Source organism: Clavelina lepadiformis, chromosome 3 (assembly GCF_947623445.1).
Source record: "Clavelina lepadiformis chromosome 3, kaClaLepa1.1, whole genome shotgun sequence".
Lineage (NCBI taxonomy): Eukaryota > Metazoa > Chordata > Ascidiacea > Aplousobranchia > Clavelinidae > Clavelina > Clavelina lepadiformis.
In genome coordinates, this window is record NC_135242.1 from 9,407,594 (window position 1) to 9,430,071 (window position 22,478).

The 22,478-nt window shown below is 39.4% G+C and overlaps 1 protein-coding gene across 2 annotated transcripts; it reads left to right on the forward strand.

Moving 5' to 3' along the window:
• Positions 1–96: 96 nt before the first annotated feature.
• Positions 97–21,123, forward strand: LOC143450234 (uncharacterized). 2 transcript variants are annotated; one of them, XM_076950698.1, is made up of 38 exons: positions 97–404; positions 1,148–1,285; positions 1,438–1,547; positions 6,449–6,553; positions 9,249–9,371; positions 11,218–11,340; positions 11,435–11,563; positions 11,687–11,809; positions 11,950–12,072; positions 12,800–12,937; positions 13,168–13,290; positions 13,376–13,498; positions 13,591–13,711; positions 13,794–13,921; positions 14,028–14,156; positions 14,259–14,384; positions 14,539–14,673; positions 14,753–14,887; positions 15,017–15,145; positions 15,214–15,342; positions 15,529–15,654; positions 15,755–15,883; positions 16,017–16,145; positions 16,233–16,361; positions 16,834–16,962; positions 17,088–17,216; positions 17,305–17,433; positions 17,664–17,804; positions 17,879–17,995; positions 18,161–18,289; positions 18,359–18,487; positions 18,580–18,720; positions 18,845–18,973; positions 19,049–19,177; positions 19,288–19,416; positions 19,547–19,678; positions 19,803–19,931; positions 20,005–21,123. In XM_076950698.1, exons 1-38 carry the CDS (start codon positions 304–306, stop codon positions 20,175–20,177), a joined length of 4,869 nt encoding a protein of 1,622 aa, XP_076806813.1. In that variant the 5' UTR covers positions 97–303; the 3' UTR covers positions 20,178–21,123. The 2 variants fall into 2 exon arrangements, with proteins under 2 accessions (XP_076806813.1, XP_076806814.1); XM_076950699.1 differs by lacking the exons at positions 97–404; positions 1,148–1,285; positions 1,438–1,547; positions 6,449–6,553 and adding an exon at positions 5,824–6,146.
• The last annotated feature ends 1,355 nt before the right edge of the window (positions 21,124–22,478 follow it).

Sequence of the window (22,478 nt, forward strand, 5' to 3'; positions counted from 1 at the left end):
ATGAATGAATGATTGTTATTACTTGCGATATGGGTAAAAATTCTTCAGAGAAAGAAATAATTTGCTTCTTTTTAATACCGACGTTTTTGCAGATAATTCCTGGTTTTGAACACTTCTTCACGATTGAGTTAACAACCGGTTTGGCATTTTCTAGTCAAAATAAAACTGAAACTGCTACAACTTAGTATTTATTTTAAAACAAATTTTTGGAAAGATACTGTGACGAAAGGAAGATCGCCAAAGTTTTGTCTGGTTTGGAAAAACTGAGCAACAAATTTCAAAGGAAATCAGACCAACCTCACCATGAAGTTATTACGTGTACACCTTTGTGTGGTAACTCTAACGGCTTTGTCCTTGAGCTTCTGTGTTCAGGCATCATCTTCGAACGGTTTGCGAATGGGAATGTAAGATATAGCTTATACTGTACTTTACTTGTTAGTATTCTGCCGTTAAGTTAAGTGGTACCACGACATTGATCAGTGCCCTTAGTTTTTACATGTTGTGCATTTTTGTTGTGTGTGTAAACTTCTAAGATTGTTTCAAGAAGCTGCGTTGGAGTGCATCGATAAGTAGTTCTATTGTGACGTAAGGAAGCACTTAAGTCTGGCTATTGTCTTAATATCTTGTCGACTGACAAAAACTCTCGCCCCTGGGCTGGAAATAAATACGATTTTGTAGAATTTAGGGGAGAAAACTATTCTTCAACTTGATTTAGATTACATGTGCTATTTTAGTCTTTTCCTTTGTAAGATGCCGTTTTAGCGGTTGATATTGTATTGTAAACAGCACGATCTATTTTATACAAACAACTAAATCTTTGTTATTTTGACGCTTTTGCTTCCGTTTGTTTAATCCACTTGGACTCAGTGAAACGCCATATTTACGTAAGCGTGATTAGGTGATACCATGGGTAGTGTGGACAATGAGACTGAAATTTGTTGTCGTAGATTTCAACAGAGGAATTTTTAGTGAAACGCACGCAAAAGCCAATCCTGTTTACGCAAAAAGGGGTGTTTGTAAGAAATGATGACGTTATCGTACTGACGTATCCCTGGCTGTTGAATTCATTGTTTAACACACTCATAACTTTGATATATTTCACAAAATAACTCAGAAGTATACTCTGGCAATCATAAATATTATTCAGGCCCAATGTCTGCGAAGAAGAAACAGTAAATGTAGTGAGATCGGTGAAACCATGCGTCAAACCATTTACTAGAATGGTTAAAGTTTGGAAGCAAAGTTGTGCTGGTTCTAGAAAATGGTGCGTTGGATACGAACGAAGGTAACTCCACATGATATATTGCCGTTTGAACGCCATATATCCCTTAATGCTGCATTTCTGTGTTTATTTTATGTAATGGTTGTTGTATTTTAATTTTGTTTTAAGTTTTATTGTTCGTTTCATTCAGCTGATTAATTGCACTGTTTTTACAGAACGTCTTATTACACAACTTACAAAACTTCATACGAAAACAGAAGGGAAACACGAGCAAAATGTTGTGCGGGCTGGACACAAATGAACAACGAAGCTGGTTGTACACATCGTAAGTGAAAGTTTGACATTAAATTAAATCACACCCGCACACGCGAAATGTCGTTTGCGCCCTTTGGAGACCTTCGACAGTGATATGGCTTCCTGTGAATAATTTTCTCCTTTTGCTTTGTTTATGCCATTACGTAACTGAAATTTTTCTTTTCGCATGTTGGCAATGAAACGGGATGTAGTTGGCTCACGTGAGTCACATGCATTACTCATTTCTCCACAATTATGAACCCAATGATATTAATTCCACCTCACTTTCAAAAGTGTCCCGAAGTAAAGCAATTGACATTTCACTTCCGTTTATATTTTAAATTAGATAAAAGTATAAATTGCCCGAGTGTTTCATTTTCTTGTATTGATTATCCTGTTGAGTGCGAATTTGTTAGAAATAGTTTAACCATATTTGACACTTCTGTAAATGCCACACAATGAAAGTCTTGGACCTGAAGCCCGGCAGTTTTTTCGTGCAATAAAATGCTGTATTACGGTACTTTGTTGTTTTATGCAGATGTCAATTAAAATATTTTTGAAAACTATTCAGATTATTGTTTACAAAAAGAGCCCATACTTTCCTGATCAAATCATTACGAATCACTGCATTTGTATGAATTAAGCTGACTAAAGTGATGCTTCCTTGTTCTTTTGTAAATGTGAATTTTGTCTAGCTTTCATATCAATGCTTATGCCACGTACTTTTTGCTACGTCGTGCCTGCGGTGAGATCATAAATAATGCTTTTTTGCAAGCTCAGTTTCAGCTTCATGTTCATATTCCAGGGATTGAATGCTCTACATCTAGATTCTAGAGTGTAAGGCAAGGCCTGTTTTTGTTGAGGGATTTGTGCTTGGATTTTGTTGTGATGTCAATCAGGTGATGAGAGCGAAGCGGTTTCCGGAAAACGCCAGGTCTCCCGCAGGTTGTTGGTGCCACCCGGGACTTCATTAAAACAAATGAATTCTAAAATTTGGGGTGACTTGTTATCTTAAAGCTGTCATGTAGTGTCATTGGATGGCGTTCGTCTTGTCAGTATCGGTTAACTTATTGATCGTTAGGCGTCAATATGTTCATACTTACGAATTTCCAGAAACTATGTGTGATGTCATTGTATACGTGCTGAAGGAAGTTGTTTACGATAATATTTCTTCTTAGTTATGGCTTTTTAGATCTTCTTAAACTTCTTAAAACGATCCTATCGCAAAACAAATGTCTGACTGTAGCCGGAAACTGACCACATAATATATGTCGGTTTAGTCGTATTTGCGCTTTCATAGATTTGCCAAAGCCCATGGCGATAAATCGCGGTCTTGTGTCGTCGAAAACTGTAGTGACGTAACTATAGACAGTGAATTGCGTTTGAACTTTTGCCATGTTGGTGCTGTGAAATGTTACACTGCGGTGTTTATCCGTGTGAGTTTGCTCAGTTTGCTTAAATCACGATTAGCTTTGCAAATCGGATCAGGGCGAGACGACAAAGCGAGACATGAACAGCGATTTGCTTGTTTGGCGACGTACAGGCAATTTATATTAGCTTTTGTCTGGCAGCTGACTATATCGACTTACGGTTGGATTTCTATTTTTGCATTATTTAGGTTAAAGCAATTAATCTACCCTGGTTATACACCAAACGTCGCAACAAACGTGCTGTCTCCTTTTTAATTAGCAATTTGTACGCTTTTTTTATTAAAGTTAAATGACTAACCAGCCTGAACGCATTTAATTAATATTTTAAGAAAACAGTTTAACATCAACCTGACGAAGAGGTCTATATCCATGGCAACGTCAGTGAAACAGTGCTACGCCTACACGTTTTACGTAGATCCCGAAACCTTAGTGGAACTATTTTATTTGGATGACATTTTGTTTGACGTCCGTTTTGATGCCAAACTTATTAAATATCAAATGTGTCTATTTTATTTGTCTCGGTTGCTATTGGTTTTAATTATTGCCATCGAAGTGTGTGCTATATACGTTGACGGAAATTCAGATGACATTTTAGATTATTTTGGCATAACCCCAAATGCTTCGTATTTGTTCATTTTACGAGCTTATTCTGCCAAGGAATTTGCGGAATGACACACGTCTTCAAAAACTGTCATTAATCTCGGGCTTTCTATCGTCGTTTTTGCTTGGTCGTTTTATCTTACGTACTACCTTACACATTACCGCTTTGTTTAAATTTAGAAGTAGATGATTCCAGAGTCCATGTATCCATTAGTGGCGCCCAAGCGTCACAATTGGTTAGTTTAAACTGTTAGCCAACTGACTCAGCTGGCTAATCTGAATTAACAGATAAAAAAGCGTTTTATTTTATTTCTGTTTAACTTGACTTTCCAATTTTTGCGAAGCAGATGAGACGACGTCAGAAGTTTAATTTCGTTTTCGTTGACGTTTTATTGGAAGAAAGCAAAACCGTGGTTTAATGAGAGAGCAAAACTAATGTGCGCTTCATTCGAACAAAATGGGTATTATATCACCTTTGCAGTTGTATATTAGTAAAAGAAAGGTTTTCATTGGACGAGGTTGCGATAATTATCCGAGATTTTGTCTTGCCGACGATTGAGATGTCCTGAAGTAGGTGGTTTTTGGCCCATTGCCTCTTTCTAATTCTATATTGGGTGGTGGAAGTGCATACTTTAATTATTATCAAGTTTTCCATAATGCCTTTCCCTGAGTCGGTGGTTGGTGTTTTACAACTGTGTCTTTTGCATCTCTTTAAAACCGCAAATGGTGGGGAGAATTATAATGGAACGAAAAAAGGTCCAAGGAAACCCCAACGCAATTTACTTGAAGGCTCCGGTTTCCTGTCTATTATTCTTATACAGACCTAACGCGACGACCTAACCAACCCTTACAAATTGTTAGACGGCCAAAACGCTTGCTTCGCTTCATCTACAAATAATAGACATTGTCTGCGGGTCGCATGGCAAGCGATGTTGTGAAATTTAAGTTGTCATTCACGTGGACTATAGAAATAAATAAATTTTCCATAAAAATATTTCCCTGCTCGGTACAATTGAAATATATTTTTCCGTAAATTTTTGGTAATTGGCAATAGCAGTGAATATTAATAATTGCTCAAAATTGTTGCGCGACAGCACAGTCTTGTGTCTATTTTAACTTGCCCTATACTCAAATGCGTAAAACCCAAAAAAATCCCAGCCACATGGGTAGAGATTTAAAGATTATGTGCCGGGCTGGTACGAGAATGACTATTTTAGTCACGTGATCGCCACTTACAAACGATAGGATAACTTGTTGCGGAATATGCTAATAGGTTGGGCAAATTTCAGCAAACCTTGAAACGCAGTTTAATTTTAAACGAAGTAATTGTTTCGATAAAAAACTGTCTAATCTCTTACAGTGCTTTCCTTATAATAATCGTTGTTATACTCATGAGAATTGCGGCTAATCGAAATTTAATGGAGTGCGGTTTTGATGCAGATTGCAGAGATAAGCGAATCTTTTGTACATTGTGTGCTAGCCTTAAACAGTTTTAACATGTCGATGCTTTTAAGTTTTAACTTACCATCCATCAGAACCCTGGGCGTGGTTGTCTGGCGGGCTGAGTTTGCTGCATCCGTTTCCAATTTTTTGCGATACCTTATCTGTACTCCTTATTTCATATCGGGAAGAACTTGCGTATTTGTTCGTGATGATAAATGATGTCTGACTCATCTTTGCGGTGAAGAATAGCGGAAGACAATGCGTTAAGGGTGGAGCATACGCGTATATAAAGTGGTCATTCAATGATATATTTATCAGTAAAAGCTACTCAACATCACCAGAGCATTTCGCTGTTTTAAGCGACGCGCGAGCTATATTGGCGTAATCAACGATTTTGAAAAGGTTTTGTTCAGTAGAATTAGGTCTGTTAGTCCGTCTATTCGCGACGCGATATCGTCGACGGAGGAACTTTTGATTTGTTTATTTGGGGAAAATGGGTTTAAAAGTATAAATTGTTAACAATTGACTGAGCTGATCGTGTGGGGCCTTTCTACTGTTATGCCAACCAAACATTTCAAATAATGGGCGATTGTTAGCCACAGTTGACCATTACTCTAGGGAGGCTTTGCTAAATCGGTTAGGCTAGCAGAAGTGACACGTCATCTGCGTTGGAGGCGTCATCGAAATCATTTGCAGCATTCCTGTACCACTCTGCTAAGAGTGTCACACGGAAAGATACAGTTATTAGGGCAAAAGTTGTCATTTAATGTTGAAGGTAGCTTGGTTTGCATTTGCAATCTAAATAAATTGCTTTGCAATGGTGGAGTTTGTTAGCATTCTGTTTTACCATTGTTTTTCAGATATAACAGCGAGCGAATAACAGTTGTTTGCCCGTTTTTTTGTGATGTCACGCACCAGAGTAATTTACATTATTGTTTTCATGGCTCTTGCTGGTTTCGTCGACTGTCAGCGCTTTCGTTTGCCGGCTTATGGTAACTTGCATCCAATGAATTTTGGTGAGGTCCATTGCGGGCCGGATAGATCCCGCTATTACAACCGAGAGCCTGATGATGAGACTCACAGCCCGCAGCATTATTATCCTCCGATAGAATCCAACATCCACATCATTGCTAATCGACAAAAACGCTGGGCTACAGGTCAAAAGAGTAATCTTTAATGAGCAATTAACTAAATTTCAATGGTGTTGCACGAAGATTCGTGGTTTAGCTGACATTGCTAAATTTTTGCACGCTGTAAATTTAGTTAGTTGTTCTTTTTAAGACTTGCCGCTTGTCGCTATTGCTTGTAACTGTTTTAGTGACCGAGCCTACGGCGAGCGGCGGGGACAGGGCTTAGATGACATTTCGTATGTCTTCTTTACTCTGTCAATATTTATTTTACTACATTGTGCTTATTGCAATATGTTTTTGTTGTTGCGTATCGCATCAACCTTATTTAGCTCAATGCTCTTACGGTGTTTGTTTCAACGGGGGACGTTGCCAGGATTCTGCCACTCAGATGTGCCAGTGCGCGGGCGGATTCACGGGGTCGCGCTGTGAAAACGGTAAGGTGGTAGTTTACAGAATAATAACTTGAACAAACGTGGACTCAACTGATGAACTGGTGGTGACCTTCGAGCATATTTAATCGACTAAGTCTAGCTCTATTCATTAATGTACGTGATTCGGTGACTTGAATCGCATTTATTTATCTAAAGCTTAAAAGTGCGATTGCTCTGGATTTTTACATGGCTTTTTGTTGAAATATGGACTAACCGGATTAGACGGACATGCGCTCTTCAAACGCGTAATGTGTGCAGAAATCGGTATTTGCGGTTACAAAAGTTTTCCTAGGAATGATGGAATTTATACATCGAATTCATTATACATTAGGTCAACATTTACAGTGTCAATTCAGGGGTCATTTTTACAGCTGCTCTTTGCGGTATGAGCGATCTTGGACTTCCAGAGGGATAGGCATTCGAAATTACTTTGAACGACCAGAAATTTTGGAACATTTTTGCTGCTGTGACCTTGGTAACAGCGTAAACAGAGGAGCAGTTTGTTTGGATTCGGTATTGTCAAATGGTAGCGGGGTTATTTTAGCAAACTGGGTGCGCCTAGGCTGTATTTTTCCCACCAGATATATAGTAAACTGACATGCCTCAACGAACTTTCACCCGGTGCTGTATATTGCCTGATTTTGGAAATCATCATTAGCTCATTACGTCACCGCTTAGCGCTTTTGCTGCATAAATATTGTGCAAACTCACTCGCACTTACTACTGATTAAGTTCGAGTGTCTGTGGAATTATTAAAATTTTGTGGTTAACCTTCCTAATTACAGATGACTCATGTTCAGCCGCGGAAGGTAAATTAAATAACACAAATACAAGTTGCAAACTCTGCAAAACATTCTGATCACTTGACTTTCTTTTAAGCAGTTGAGGCGCGGCATTCGCAAAACTAAACCTTTCGAAGGTTAACATTTGCATAAACTTTGTTATACATAACGAAGTTGCTGAACAAAGTGTTGACTTATCATTAGAATATATGCCAAAATATTTGGTTAACGTTTTGTAAAAAGATATAATCTACCCATTCTTTTCGTTTCGCTGCGATCGATATCTTCATTGAAAAACTATTCAAGTATACCTTGTGGAAAGATAAGTCTAAATATGGGCAAGGCTATGTTCACGGTTATTTTGGTTCACATAGCCTACATATTCAGACGGCCAATCATTTGTTAGACTGCTATTGAAGCACACAGATTTTCAACCTGATACGCTGCATTCTGTAACAGCATTTTTCGCACCACTTAGTAGTACAATACTTCCCAGACTAGGACAATAGCAAAGTGAAAAAATACCACATATTTGTAGCTACTACAAGCAAATAGTTTTGACCTTTGCAATTGCCAAATGTTTGTATAGAAACTGTTTCAAAACGCTTTCTGAACACATGCTTTTTCAGAAGTTTCATTTCAGATTATGTAAAAATTTGGAAATTGCTGTTCTTTAAACCATAATCCCTAGTCATTATTTTCTCCATCTAACTTAGAGTGCAATTATAATCCGAATTATCGCTCATTCATCAACAAAGATCGATAACGATAATTTCGTTCGTTGCTACCCATCACGTATCTCTTTCTATCTTTTAATGTAGATCAGATCAGTATTTTGAATATATCAAAATATCAGCTATCAAGTACCCAGCTTTGGTGGTTCAAGTGATGGTTTTGGCACTGGTTGACTACCCGTAAATGTCTCCAGATCTGAATTAGTGTTATTGGCATTTTCTTGAAATCTCTATTTTTGCTAAGGCGTTAACGAGTAGTTTATTTTAGTTTCGCCTATATACTTATCCAAACTTGGTGGGTCAAAGTCCTATACTAGTGTTGGTAAACTATTTCGTTGTGACCTGACATTATGCGTTGCTATAGCCATAGCGCGAATGACGCCATCGGCATATTCGCGACCATTATTTGAATTCGTGTCAGGCGGACCATTGGTTGGCATAGGCGCCCCAAAGTCCCATTATCAAGTGAAATAACGGTAATACGATGAGACTGGCCTAAATACCATTTATAACAACATACCGCTCGTATTCGTCAGCACTCAAAGAAAGCACCAGCTAGTTAGTGCACCGTAAATACAAAAATAAACAAACGATATTTGTTGACCTCATATTGCGTTTAACAGGAAGCGCAAGTATTTACCAAATGCAGAGCTACTTTCTCGAAGCTTTTTTATGTAACTCATTTTATTCGTAAAACATTTTTTATGGCTGTCGCGTGAAGGGCATCAAAAACAGCAGCATCAAGGTCAGAGATTGCGTTCAGTGTTCGTGTGTGGTTGGATAAAGCAATAAATCACGATAATAGCGTTTAAACTGTTAAAGCTTCGACACATTCAATCATGGGAATTTGGGAATGGGAGTTTCAGTTTTTAACAGACAGCTAAATGAGTATTTCGCTTTATTTGATCGATGGCCGTGCATAATGTGACCCTAAATAACAATGTGCGCTTCCTGTTGACATATAAATATGTGTGTGTGTGAATGAGAAATCCGCTGGTGGACAATGTATACTGGTAGTTCAAGTAGGACGAAACCAACTGACTTCGGAAGCTTTACCTTCCACGATTAACAAAATCGTTTTTGAATTTAATTAAAAAGCTATTTTTTGTGCTTACACCGCTATTGATATCAGATTAAACGTATAGAAATTGTCTCTAACCTGTTACGCTCATGTTTCCATAGATTTGAACGAGTGTGCAACTAACAACGGTGGATGCAACCAAATGTGCTGCAACACGTTTGGAGGATTCTTCTGCAAATGCAGACCCGGATTTCACCTCGACGCAGACCAAAGGACTTGTATCGGTTAGCGAAGTTAGACCTCGGTTTCTTATTTTTACCTAACAGCACACCACACATAGCTGACCATGCACTTCGAATACACGCAGCACATTCTGCATGATACGTTGTCGACCAATCACGATGGATTGGTTTCTGACCTATTGTTGGCCTAAGTACCACTTAGCGCAAAAGTATGCTTAGACAGTAAATCGCATTAACAGAATGAGATAATCTCATCTACTATTTAAACCCACTTTGATCTTGTTGCCTTAGAACCAATGTTGCGTGGATAATCGTGTCATTTTCGCCAGTCCTCTAGCGCTGTAATTTAAGCACTTCACACGAAAAGATACTTATGTCCACCCCCAACAGAAGTTGATTTTTTATCTCTTAATTGTTCAATTAATGGCTGTTAATTAGTTTCACAGGAGCATTAAGTTACACTTTTGTATATACTTGAAATGTTACCTGCATGCTAAGCGGCGGTAATCTTTGACATTGACACGCCGTTTGGTTTTTTCTTCGTTCATGAGGATGGTATGTCTCGACGGATATTTTTTTGCTAGATAAACTGTCGTTTAAGTTTTCCCGAGAAAAGACGCACGATAGAATTTAGGCTTATAAAAATATTCGTGTGGTGCGGTAGCTTGTGTATAATGAACGAGACCAATCAAGCATTTTCACTTAGGTAAGGGACCTGAGCCATGGGCGGAAACCGATAGACTATTACGTCTCGCTTCCGTCCCTGTGGAGAACAAGAGTAGCTTCTTGGCTGTCTTGTCTCCACTATGCGGCGGTTACTTGTTTAGATTTGGGAATGGCCTGAAATTACGTTAACCCAATAGGCTATCGGTCTTTTGTGATTACAAACAAGCTTTCTGTCCTTTATTCAATATCCTTTCAACATCCTTTGTCATTTCAACTCTTGACGGTTACCTCTGCTGGATTTTTCAGATCTTTTTCCTCATGTGTAAGTGTTTTTTTTTTAAACGTGACCAAGCGTCTTAAAATTTGCTTAATTAGTTAAGTGTGATAATGTTCATGTGTTTGGAAGCACAGCCGTGGGCAATGCCCGGTGGTCGCTGATGTAGTTGTTATATATAGATGGCTCTAGTACTCTTTTTATTGTTGCTGTTGTTCTTTTATTGCTCATACCACATTAGCTCGCTTCCTGTGCTTATTATAAAGCGTAATTGATTTACGCTTATATGGATATTTATCCACCACTACTTGCTTAGGCAAGTACTGTACGTCATGTATATGCGGTTGGTTTTCATGCTAGAGTTGTGCTATAGTGGTTTCACCAATTTTAAACGCGCACCCGAAGCTTACTGATTTGTAAGAGTTTGTCATAAACGTCACAGGATGTGCTACTTGAGAAAATAAGTTCAGCAGATAAGCATGTTTGACCCAGCTGTTGAACTGTTGATAAATCCATGCATTGCTATCTGCAATCAGAAGCGTTGGTCAAGTCCCAAGAATTGTCTTGCACCACATACCACACCTCTGACGCTAAAGTGCGTACATAAACGTTTATAAGATTTTGCAAGCGGTTGCGCTATCATCATAAAACAATTTTGAGATCAATAAGGCGTTATAGAACACTCCAATTGCATTATTTCGTGCGTAAAATACGGGTTTTATAGCTTCTGAGGAAATACGTGTAGAGATAGAAGGCCGAGTGTTCAACTTCAGATGTAAAGAAGCAAATAGGAAAAGAATTTCATTACCAAGCTCACAATTTTTGAAGGGCCGCAGCGGCACGTGTTTTCTTATATCACTTGAATATAAAAAGCAAATTAAACGTTTTATCTTTCAGCGCACCTTGTTCATCAAACGATATTAATCACTTGATTTTATGACTGCACAGATAACGACGAATGCGCAAGGCACAATGGCGGATGTGCCCATGAATGTGTTAACATCGAAGGAGGTCATTACTGTCAATGCAACGAAGGATATAGGCTTCATAAAGACGAGAAAACTTGTATCCGTAAGTTTTTTTACTGACTTTGTTTTGGACACTCAATGTTTTCAAAGCACGTTTAATCTTGTCCTTTTCTTGAACGACGTCTTTAAATTTTTAGCCACAAACATGTGTGAGATAAGGAACGGTGGCTGTGAGCAAATATGCGAACCGCAGGGCACAAGCGGAAGATATTTCTGTCGATGTGAACCCGGCTATGTGCTTAACGCAAATGGAAGGACTTGTGACGGTAAGTCTTGTTTTATGAATTACAAAAGCTCGAAAAAAATAATGTATTTAAACTACCTTCGCAAAACCTGTAAGTTTATATGGGACTTAATTTCCATCTACCCGATGATTTTCTTGCTTTCAGTGGCTGATCCTTGCGAGACAAATAACGGCGGCTGCTCGCACACTTGTATTGCCGTTGGGTTTCAAGCCCAATGTTCTTGTTTTGAAGGGTATATGCTGGAACAAGACAATCATACTTGCACTGGTTAGTTATGATAAATATGGTTAATATATTAAACACCGTTTAATCATCACAGTTTCATTGCGCTCAGTTATTGTACGGTAAAATAGGTGTTTTATCAATTGTTTGCTTTGTGTATGACGCACAACGTATTTGTTTTGCAGACATCGATGAATGTGCCACTAATCTTGGTAGTTGCTCGCACGATTGCGTCAACACTATTGGTTCTTACACTTGCATCTGTCACCGTGGTTATGAACTCGGCGTCGATAAGAAAACCTGTTACAGTAAGAGCTTCATGTATTATCTTGCTATGTATGAAAAATAACATAACAGTTACTTTTCTGTTGGTGTAACTACACAATTTTGTTTCAACACATTTTCAATTAAGTGTGTAATGTATAGCAGATGCCACATAATCGTGACGATTGTGGCTATATAACTTAATGGATAGTTAGTCCAGCTGTGAGTATGAAGAAAATTCAAGTATCGGGTAACAGCAATGCGCGTTCTGTATTTTCCTGTGTCATGTAGTATCTGACCTAGGTGACACAATTATCAAGTAAAAACCGCCGCTTGCCCTTATCTTGTGGCTGGACAAACTCTTTTGGTATCCGCCTTCTCAATTAGTAATAAAAAAGTTATCTGCCATAGTAGACAAAACGAAGATAATGACATCAAATATTAACTTATCCTTGGGAATAAGCGCAAACGAAGTTCCTGTTTGTGGTGATTTTTCTAATGTGGTCGTCTTTTTGACGCCGCCTTTGACATAATTTCTCCCCGTTGTCGCCGATAACACTCACTAAAAAGAATATTTGTTTGTTGTCAAAACATGACCAAGATTTACACAATTCATAACCATTGCTTGAAGTTTATATGCTTCACTTTTCACCCCCAATCAATTATTTACCTACTCTTTCATGATAAAGTAGCAACATTTCCACCCATCATTAGCTAACTTTATTTCATTTATGCAAAGCAACAGCGATTTAACGATGATTCTTTTATCAGGAATTGAAATGGAAGTGATTAAGTCATGCTCTGCCATGAATGGAGGTTGCATGCATGTTTGCAGTGAGGAACTTGGCCGTATTTCGTGCAGTTGCCACGACGGATACCAATTGGAGGCGGACTCAAAAAGTTGCACTGGTAGGAATTTATTATAATTTGTAATGATTATAGGATTTAAGATAGTGTCTTTTTCGGAGATAACAGGCAACCATGTTATCTCTTCTTGGTATCCCTTGTGTGATTAGAACTCTGCACTCATTCTGTTATAGATTTTTCTCAAAAAGTCTTAAAAAAACTAAATCAACATTAGATCTTTAGTCACGTTTCAAGAAAGTTGTTTCGGTGCTAATGTATTTTCTTCCTGACAGACATGGATGAATGCAACGATGGCACAAAATGTTGTGATCAAGCTTGCACAAATACACCAGGTGGATATGAATGCAGCTGTAGAACGGGATTCACGTTGCATACAGATGGCTGCGGTTGTGTGGGTAGGTTTGAAGGGACATGTTATGATGACAGTATACATCCAATGATATGTCGTCAGTAGCCTACTAACTTGAGTTTTTTCTTCAGATGTGGACGAATGTTTGGATGACAACGGAGGCTGTGAACAGCAGTGCACCAACAGCGCTGGATCCTATGATTGCGTTTGTGACGGAGGTTACATGCTAGACGAAGATCGGCGGTCATGCATCAGTAAGCACTAAACATTCACAACAAATAATTTTCAACCGTTGCTTTCAATGTTAATTGCTCGCCGCGTAATGGTAAGTTTATTGTTATTTTAGAGATAATCAACGATTCCCCGTTAGTGGTGCAACCAGCCAGAGAAGTTGTCTTCCAACCCGAAATAAGAAGGATAGATGAAGGTTCTGAGGATGAGTTTGGAGCGTTGAGCTTTGTTACCAGGTATGCAAGTAGTAGAACTAATACTTTACAAGATTTATTGCAATTCGACATGAACAAACAACCTTATGCTTTTACATCGTAGGTGCTTACCTGGCCGGTTTGGTTACGATTGTCAATATCAATGCTCGGATTGTGAAAGTGGCACTTGCAACGATGAGGGATCTGGATGTGTGTGTGAGGCCGGATATGCGGGCATTCTCTGCAACGACAGTGAGTTAACTTCATCATAAGCCGTTCACATATGCTTAGATTTTGAGCTTGCTATAGACGTCAACACCATGCATTTATTTTAAAATCACGTTTAAATGATTTGAAGGCTGTCCTGAGGGAACTTTTGGTGAAAATTGTGCCCAAACGTGCACTTGTGAGAACGAGGGCAAATGTGACGCAAAAACTGGACTGTGCAGATGTCCACCGGGAGTTACGGGAAGAAACTGTGAAAACGGTGAGTTTTGTTCAACGAATATTTGTATACTTCCATGAAGGAATTTTATTAAATTGTAAACTTGCATGTTCCGTTCATTTGTAATTGAGTTGTGGCGTGCAGGTTGCCGGAAAGGCCTTTTCGGGAGAAACTGCGACCGAAGTTGTCGCTGTCGTGGAGCTCGCTGTCACCGAACCTTCGGAATCTGCTTTTGTGATCCTGGCAGATACGGACGACGGTGCCACAAAGGTATGTAAATGATTAGATATATATATCTTGTGGTTGTAACACAACAGGAATTGATATATCCCCTGTTGGATTATGTATCTATGCTGAATGCCAATACAACTTGTCATTTTCGATCGCGCTTAAAAGCTAAATTGCTTCTTTTTTATTTTTGTAGAATGTCCCAGATGGACGTATGGTGTCGGTTGCCAGGAGGAATGCGCGTGCCACAAACGACATACAGCATCCTGCAACAAGGTTGATGGAACCTGTGACTGCAAGCCTGGATACACTGGAAAAACATGCGCGTCCAGTAAGTGAACCATTTGTTCTTCATCGACCTGCTCCAATTAACATCGTATTAACTATACCAATTTCCACCTTACTGACAGAATGTGCCCAAGGAACATTTGGCGAGGGATGTACTCAAAGATGTAGATGCGCAGAAGGAATTGAATGTGATCACATAACTGGAGCATGTCAAAGGGAATGTCCTCCTGGTTTTAGGGGTGCTGAATGTTCACTCGGTAAATATATTGCCAATTCTATTGCACTTCAAGACAATCCTGTAAATACTAATAATACCGTATTATGTAGGAAGTAGAACAATTTAATAACCTGGTTCATTTGGCAAAGATCTCAATTTATCTTACCAGAATGCAGTGCCGGTACCTGGGGAGCTGGATGTTTGGAAGTATGCTCTTGTGCGCAGGGAAGTGAATGCAACAGAGTTACGGGTCATTGTATTTGTGGCCCTGGCAAGACAGGACCAACCTGCGAAGAAGGTGAGCGTCGTAGATTGGTTGATTTCTTGTCTGTTTTGTCTTTATTACATACTTTACGCTATGTGTAGATTGCCCTGGAAATCTGTGGGGTGATAACTGCGCCAGGACCTGCCACTGTCTTAACGATGGTAGATGTAACAAACAAACCGGGGTCTGCGAATGTCTTGCTGGTTACGTTGGGGCTTTGTGCGCTGACCGTAAGTTGCTTGAAACTTTTTTAAAACAAGTCTAAAATACTGTTAAAGTAAATTACTGTAAGTATAAACAATATTATAAAGCATAAACAACAAAAGGTTAGAAACTAGGTTATAAAATGTGATCTACGAACAAGTTTTGTACATTCGATTTACGGAAGTGTTTTTTAAGCAAATACGTTTGCTCAGGTTGCCCTGTGGGAAGATACGGTATTCAATGCAGAAACCGGTGCAACTGCGGAAATGGCGACTGTAACCCAGTTGATGGATCGTGTCGATGCTCTGCTGGATACGCAGGGAGAAATTGTCAAAAGAGTATGATCAATTTTTTGTGCTTTTCATTTCTTTGCTCTTATTGTTTGAAAAGATGTAATGTGGTTAGGCCATCAAGTCCAATTTATGTTTTCTGTTATAGCTTGTGGGCTTGGATTCTGGGGTTTGAATTGTGCCAGCAGATGCGACTGTGAGAACGGAGAACCGTGTGATCCGGTTTCAGGAGAATGCAATTGTGCTGCTGGATGGAAGGGACGCAGATGTGATGAAAGTAAGAAAAAAACCTAAAAAACCTTTGTTCTGCTGTAGGAGAATCGATCTGAAATTCTAAATGAATAAAACAAAGTTTTTCCTATTAAACGGAGTTAGATTAACGCCAGTTTTTATCAGTGCACATTTTGCAGTGTGTCCATCTGGAAGTTATGGACCTCAATGTCAGCAGGAATGTATGTGTGCAAACGGTGCGATGTGTGATCACGTGAGTGGGGCATGCACTTGCACATCCGGATGGCGAAACACTTTCTGTGATAAACGTAAGCTTGAGAAGGATTACTGGAATTTCACAAATTGTTGGGAAACGTATTTAAACCTATTTGAATGTGATTTTTTTGTCGAGGCAGCTTGCCCAGATGGTTATTACGGTCTGGACTGTTCAAGCACATGTAGCTGTGGTAATGGTGCAAAATGCGACCACGTGACCGGAGATTGCTCATGCCCACCGGGATGGGTTGGGGACAATTGCAATGAGCGTAAGTAACTATGTGTTAATTCTTAAGGTTAAAAATAATCACATTCAGTTGACTGTACCAAATATATAACCAATTATGAATATTACTCATTACAGGTGTTACAATAATGTTATCACATGTTACTAAATATTACTTATCTGGAAACTCTAAATTTCGCGTACTTTTTTCTTGCAGCTACTTCCGTACGAAGTCGTTATAAAAATTTACACAATTTTGATTTTAACATTTACATTTGTTTCTTACTCTGCTGAAGGACATATGTTCATGTCCGAAACATGTTAGTTCTCGTACATTGTTAATAAATTATGTTTCCTGCGCTATTTACTTTGTTTGCAAATTTATGTTATTTAAAGTCGACTTAGTTAAACATTAGTTGTTGAATGCAGCTTCACAAGCGTTCACAACCACATGACTATGAAATTTGTTGATTGGAGATATCATGAGTTCCTAACATACATTTTTAATTGCCCAGGTTGTGATGAATTTTCTTGGGGTGAAAATTGCAGTAACGCGTGTGAATGCGCTAACGGAGCCAAGTGTGATCACGTGACAGGAAGGTGTATTTGTGGCCTTGGCTTCACCGGACCTCGTTGCGACAGGCGTAAGTCGTAATTATTGTATTTTGAGGAACCCGTTGCCAGCTCGTATACCTTCATCGAATAAAATCATCGTTAAAATCATATCCGCCCTATACTCAACGTAATGTTCCTTTCCTATTTTTGATAGCTTGCAATGAGAATCACTTTGGTGCCAATTGCCAGCAAGTCTGCCACTGCCGGAACTCACGTGGCTGTGATCCAGTAACCGGTAGATGTGCTTGTGAGCCTGGATGGATGGGAATCGCCTGTGAGATGGGTACGAGACCCTTATCTCTAGCGTTTTAAAGCAAATGGTTTGTAAATGAGAATGTACATGCCTTCTTATGGTTGTATTTTACTTGCAGAATGCTCTGTTGGTACCTACGGTCAGGGCTGTGAAGCGTTCTGTAATTGCAAAAATGGAGGCACTTGCGACCCCGGCTCCGGGCGTTGCACTTGCAGGCCAGGCTGGGTGGGACCAGATTGCAGTGAATGTGAGCGAATATTTTTTATGTGCAAAGAGAGGATTGCTTATTAGGGATTGTTAGCTATGAACGAGATCATACAAAATAAATGCAATGTTACTTACGAATTCGGTTTTCCTTGTCAGCATATATTTTCGGTTACAAGTTCAAGTTAACAAAGTAAATTTAACTAATTTTAGTTCATTAAAAAGATAAAAATTATTACATGTTCTAATACGATTTTAATCTATTTTGAGAAGCTTGTGATCCCGGTTTTTTCGGAATGGGCTGTCGGGAAGTCTGCAATTGCGAAAACTCTAATGGTTGTGATCACGTGACTGGAAGATGTTTGTGCAATCCAGGCTGGCGAGGGGCTCACTGTAACAAAGCCTGCTTGTCAGGTTCGACTCAGCGATCTGTTGTATTTGCAAGTGCTTTGTTTTACATGGTAAATAGACGTTGTATTGATGAATAGGTCAATTCGGGAGAAACTGTAATGAAGTGTGTACGTGCTCTGTTGGCGAACCCTGTCATCATATCACTGGAGAATGTTTCTGCCCTCCTGGATTTACGGGTTCTGGATGTCAGAGAGGTATGTTGCACAAGATAGTATTGACCTTCTGGGATTGATCAGCCATATTTTTTATGACCTCGTAAATTTCTATCTTTTTAGTTTTTGTTTTATGTTGTGCTTTGCACGTGCCTTTATGCACGTGCACTGCTTGTGATTTTAATTTTAACGTTATTGATTTGTTAGTGTGCGCTCCTGGAAGGTATGGTGAAAACTGTGAGGGAACGTGCGCTTGTGGTGTCAATTCGCAGTGTGATCCAAGAACAGGAGAGTGCACTTGTGCCCCAGGGTTTTCAGGCGCTGACTGTAGACAAGGTAAGGTTATTTGCGTTATTCTTAAAATTGGGTTGGTCGCTAGATAGTAATGTATTTGGTAATTTGTAGAGTGCGAACTGGGAACATATGGAACTGGCTGTCTGATAACATGCTCATGTGAAAACGAAGGAATCTGTGATACTTCAAAGGGCACTTGTACATGTGCGGCTGGGTTTACGGGACCTACTTGCAGTGACAGTAAGTTATTGTTTCGGCATAAAACATTGCATGCGCGTTTATAACTTGCTTGCACTTTCTGGTATTTTCAACAAACATTTTTTAATCGTTAGCTTGCCCGGCCGGATTCCATGGCGAACGTTGCTCTTTGTCATGCAACTGCGGTTCCACTGGACATTGTGACCCACAAACTGGTGAATGCCTTGTGAATTCGGCATGTACTGCTGGTAAAATGGGCTCCAATTGTGATATGAGTGAGTCATTTTACTTCTAAGGGCAGATTAGATTATGTATTTCGATAACGTACAGGCTAATAGTCAGGTAGTATTGCTTCTAAGTTAAATTTATTGAGTTAAGGCCGGTTTAATTTCTGATTAGCTTGTCCCCCAACTACTTTTGGAGAAAACTGTGCCAACACGTGTTTATGCGAAAACAACGGAGTCTGTGATCCAGTCACCGGCTCCTGCACCTGCGGCCTTGGTTGGCGTGGAGAGCTTTGCAACGAAGGTGTGTTTTGACGTCTACAACAACCAAGTTCTCAATTTTTTTGCACCAAACCTTTTTACTTTGAACAATACTTAGAATGTGAACCTCACCAATGGGGACCAAACTGCGAACTTGAATGCTCGTGCACGCGAAATGGAACTTGCGATCGTTTCAATGGATGGTGTCATTGTTCTCCGGGCTATTACGGCATCGCTTGTCAATCACGTAAGCAGACGATTATGTAATCATCAAGTTGTTTATCATCTTGTATGAAATGGATTTCGCTTCATTGGGCTATATTGTTCTTCAAATTAACTTCATAAAACTGCCCATAGCTTGCCCACGAGGTTTTTACGGAATGAAGTGTCAAGAGAAATGCGATTGCCAGAATTCGATATCTTGCGATCACGTGACTGGTAGATGTCAGTGCTCGTCGGGCTGGTATGGACCTCAGTGTGAAAATGGTAAGTTATTATAGGCCACAACTGGAGTAAATTAAAATTTTTATCACAAAATTGAGGAATTGTTGAATTGAATTGAGGAATTATCACAAAATTGTTTTCCGCAGCTTTGTAATGCGTGTTTTCATTTTAGCTTGTCCACAAGGTAAATATGGGCCGAACTGTCTTCAAAAATGTGATTGTGGCGAAGGTGGCTATGCATGCAACCCTGCTGACGGTAAATGTTTGTGTCCGGCTGGATATGGTGGACAAAGATGTCAACAAGGTTGTTAAAGCAAATTTGGCTCAATAAGATATGTGTGAATAACTTGCATTACGATTACATTCAACATTACATGCAGTCAATGTCACGTTTAACTTTGATTAATTTCGATTATGTCAACATATAGTGTGCAGTGCCGGAAAATATGGTCCTGGATGCAATTTGGATTGTGAGTGTGAAAACGGAGGCTCTTGTGACCCAGTGAGCGGATCGTGTACTTGCCGTGGTGGTTGGCTTGGACCTACATGTCAAACACGTAAGTTTTGAGGTTTTAATTTACCTTTATATTTTTTGTGTTACTCACTTAGCAATTTTGTTGACCAACATAGCTGGGCTTTGGGCCGAATTACGACAAATTCACAGCAATATGAGCGGTATAAAAACTGGATTTAAATCATCGACCAAGCGAAGACGTCTTCACACCTCAATGACATCGACTTCGTCCCAAAATGGTCGGACTCGCATTCGTCATTCACGCCACGGTCGCACTCACAAAAGATGAAGAAATGGCGGATATTTTTCATTTTACATTAGTAACAAGCAGTTACTTGCCCATCCGTTTTTAGCTTAACTCTAGTCACCTTTCTTAACAGTGCTTTCACATTTTGAGCACATTTATTAGACCACTGCATACTCCCGGAAGATCTTGCCAGTAGTAACTTCAATATTATTTCGCTTCTTTTCCCTGTTGTAAAGTCAACATCTTTTAATAAGGGCTGCAGTATGAGGCTGATAACAGCTCGGAACATATTTTGACATAAAATGAATAACAAAAATTTACAAAATTTTTTATGCCTAAAACTGAAGTGTCCATTATTTGAAACATTTTTGTACGTTTTTCTTTGTCACCTATTAAGTTCCGCATTTTTCTTGTGCATGATCGCTTGAGACATTCTTCCATTGATATGGATTGTGAGCTTGCTTTGCAGAAACTCGGCATAAAAGCGGTGTTTAGTTGCGCACGTTTGTTTTTACCTATCTTTCACATACTTCATTTTAACTTCGTCTTGGCTGGCATAGGCCCTCAACCTCGTTTTTAATTACAACCATACGATGACCATGTTTTGTATTATTTAATGTGTTACGGTAAGGAAATGTACCAGTGTAAAATCCACGTTATAGTTTTTTCGTTGTAATTTATTAATTTCCCCTCGCCCCGATTAGTAGACGTTTGACTCTAAACTACGCCAAGTTGCTGTAAGTTTGTAGACAATACGTAGATTTGTTACGGGAGCTATAGTGGATTCCGTGGCGAGAAAATCGTATGTGGCCTACTGACACTAAACGATATATGAACTTTGAAATTAATTTGTTGACTTTTGTATTTGGAAGCCGAATTTCTTTTGATATACTTCGTTAAGATGACTTCGACACTCTGCATTTTGTTTTATTGCTGCGCGTTGTTTTTGGTGTGCAAGTGAGCAGATATACACGATCCATTTTTTGTACCTATTTTATATGGTAGCCTATTACTGTGGCAGTGGCGTATAATATGACGGTATTAGTTAGCCACCTGGCTTTTCTGGGTACATTGATGAAGTTACTTGTTAAAAGCTGACTCTAAAATTAAGATTGGTTATGGATTGCCGTAACTGCTGGCAAGCTGTTAACAGTTGGTAATAGGCCTATGTTGAATGAGTAACGAGGAGCTAACATCACCCTAGCGGCCAAGCCTACCGAGCTAGAATTGGAAGCAGGAGTCAAGTCGTGGGGTCATCTTTAAATCGCAGAATATGTGTTCGGTGGGGGATAATCTGCGGTTTCCTTTTCCACTCGCGGAGGGCAGAACTTCCTCCCCTCTATTTGTCGACAGCTGAGCAGAATCGACTGACGCTGGTTCGCAGGCGGGTAAGCCGTATTATAATCATGCCATCCTGGGTAGAGATAATCCGATGGGATTGCAGACGATGTCGGTGATGCAATTGCAAATTTTGGCGGAGCTTTCCAGCTATGCTGTGTTGCATTATGGTCTATACCAGGGCTACTCAACTATTCTTAGCAAAGGTCCAGTTCAACATTGGCTTAGTTCCGTTATAACTCTCATGAAATAACTTTCAGTCAAACAAATGTATTAAAATACGGTATATAATATAATAATTCTCTGGATGGGTATTAATATACCACTTACATACTTGCTGATTACTTGAATAAGCAGGAATAACAAAGCTAATGATGAACGATTTTATTTGCGTAAATACTGAGACAGATAAAGTCCGGATTCAACACTGAAAAGGTCCGTATTCGGACCGCGGTCCGCCAGTTGAGTAGCCCTGGTCTATACATTACTGTATACAAAGTATTTATAGACTATCGTTCCATTTATGGCCCGCCCAACGCAGACGGAACAAATGAATGTTTCAATTTTATTGGTCGGACGTGCGTATATGTGAGGGCAAAAAACTTGAAATTAAACAGATGGAATTACTCCGTTACTTTCTGGGCGAAAGAAAGATTATCTCTATTGCGGAGAAGCCCGTTTAGCAAGTCGGACACCCGCTATAGGATGGTTAGGTTGTCCATTGTTGTAGGGGGCAGATATCCAGTCACAGTATGCTTTGTTATTGGCTGTATGACAGTGTGGTTTGATGGGTGTGCGTAATGCGATCAGGACCGTGTAATGCGCAAGGTCGGTCCGGGTCAGAAGGTAAATTTGGTCCCATAATGTTTTGTGTGGCCGATAAGGGTACCGGTAACTGCCGTAAAAATAAGATTACTTTTCCAGTTCATGTACCGTCATCTGTGACATTTTTATGCTGAAAAAAAAACTATTTTTGTTAATAATCACCTACCTGGCCCATGGAAT

Coding starts and splice junctions, on each gene's coding strand:
- LOC143450234 (XM_076950698.1), top strand. CDS start 304: ATGAAGTTATTACGTGTACACCTTTGTGTGGTAACTCTAACGGCTTTG. Junction 11,564..11,686: donor AAATGGAAGGACTTGTGACG/GTAAGTCTTGTT, acceptor TCTTGCTTTCAG/TGGCTGATCCTTGCGAGACA. Junction 15,655..15,754: donor AGGGAGAAATTGTCAAAAGA/GTATGATCAATT, acceptor TTTCTGTTATAG/CTTGTGGGCTTGGATTCTGG.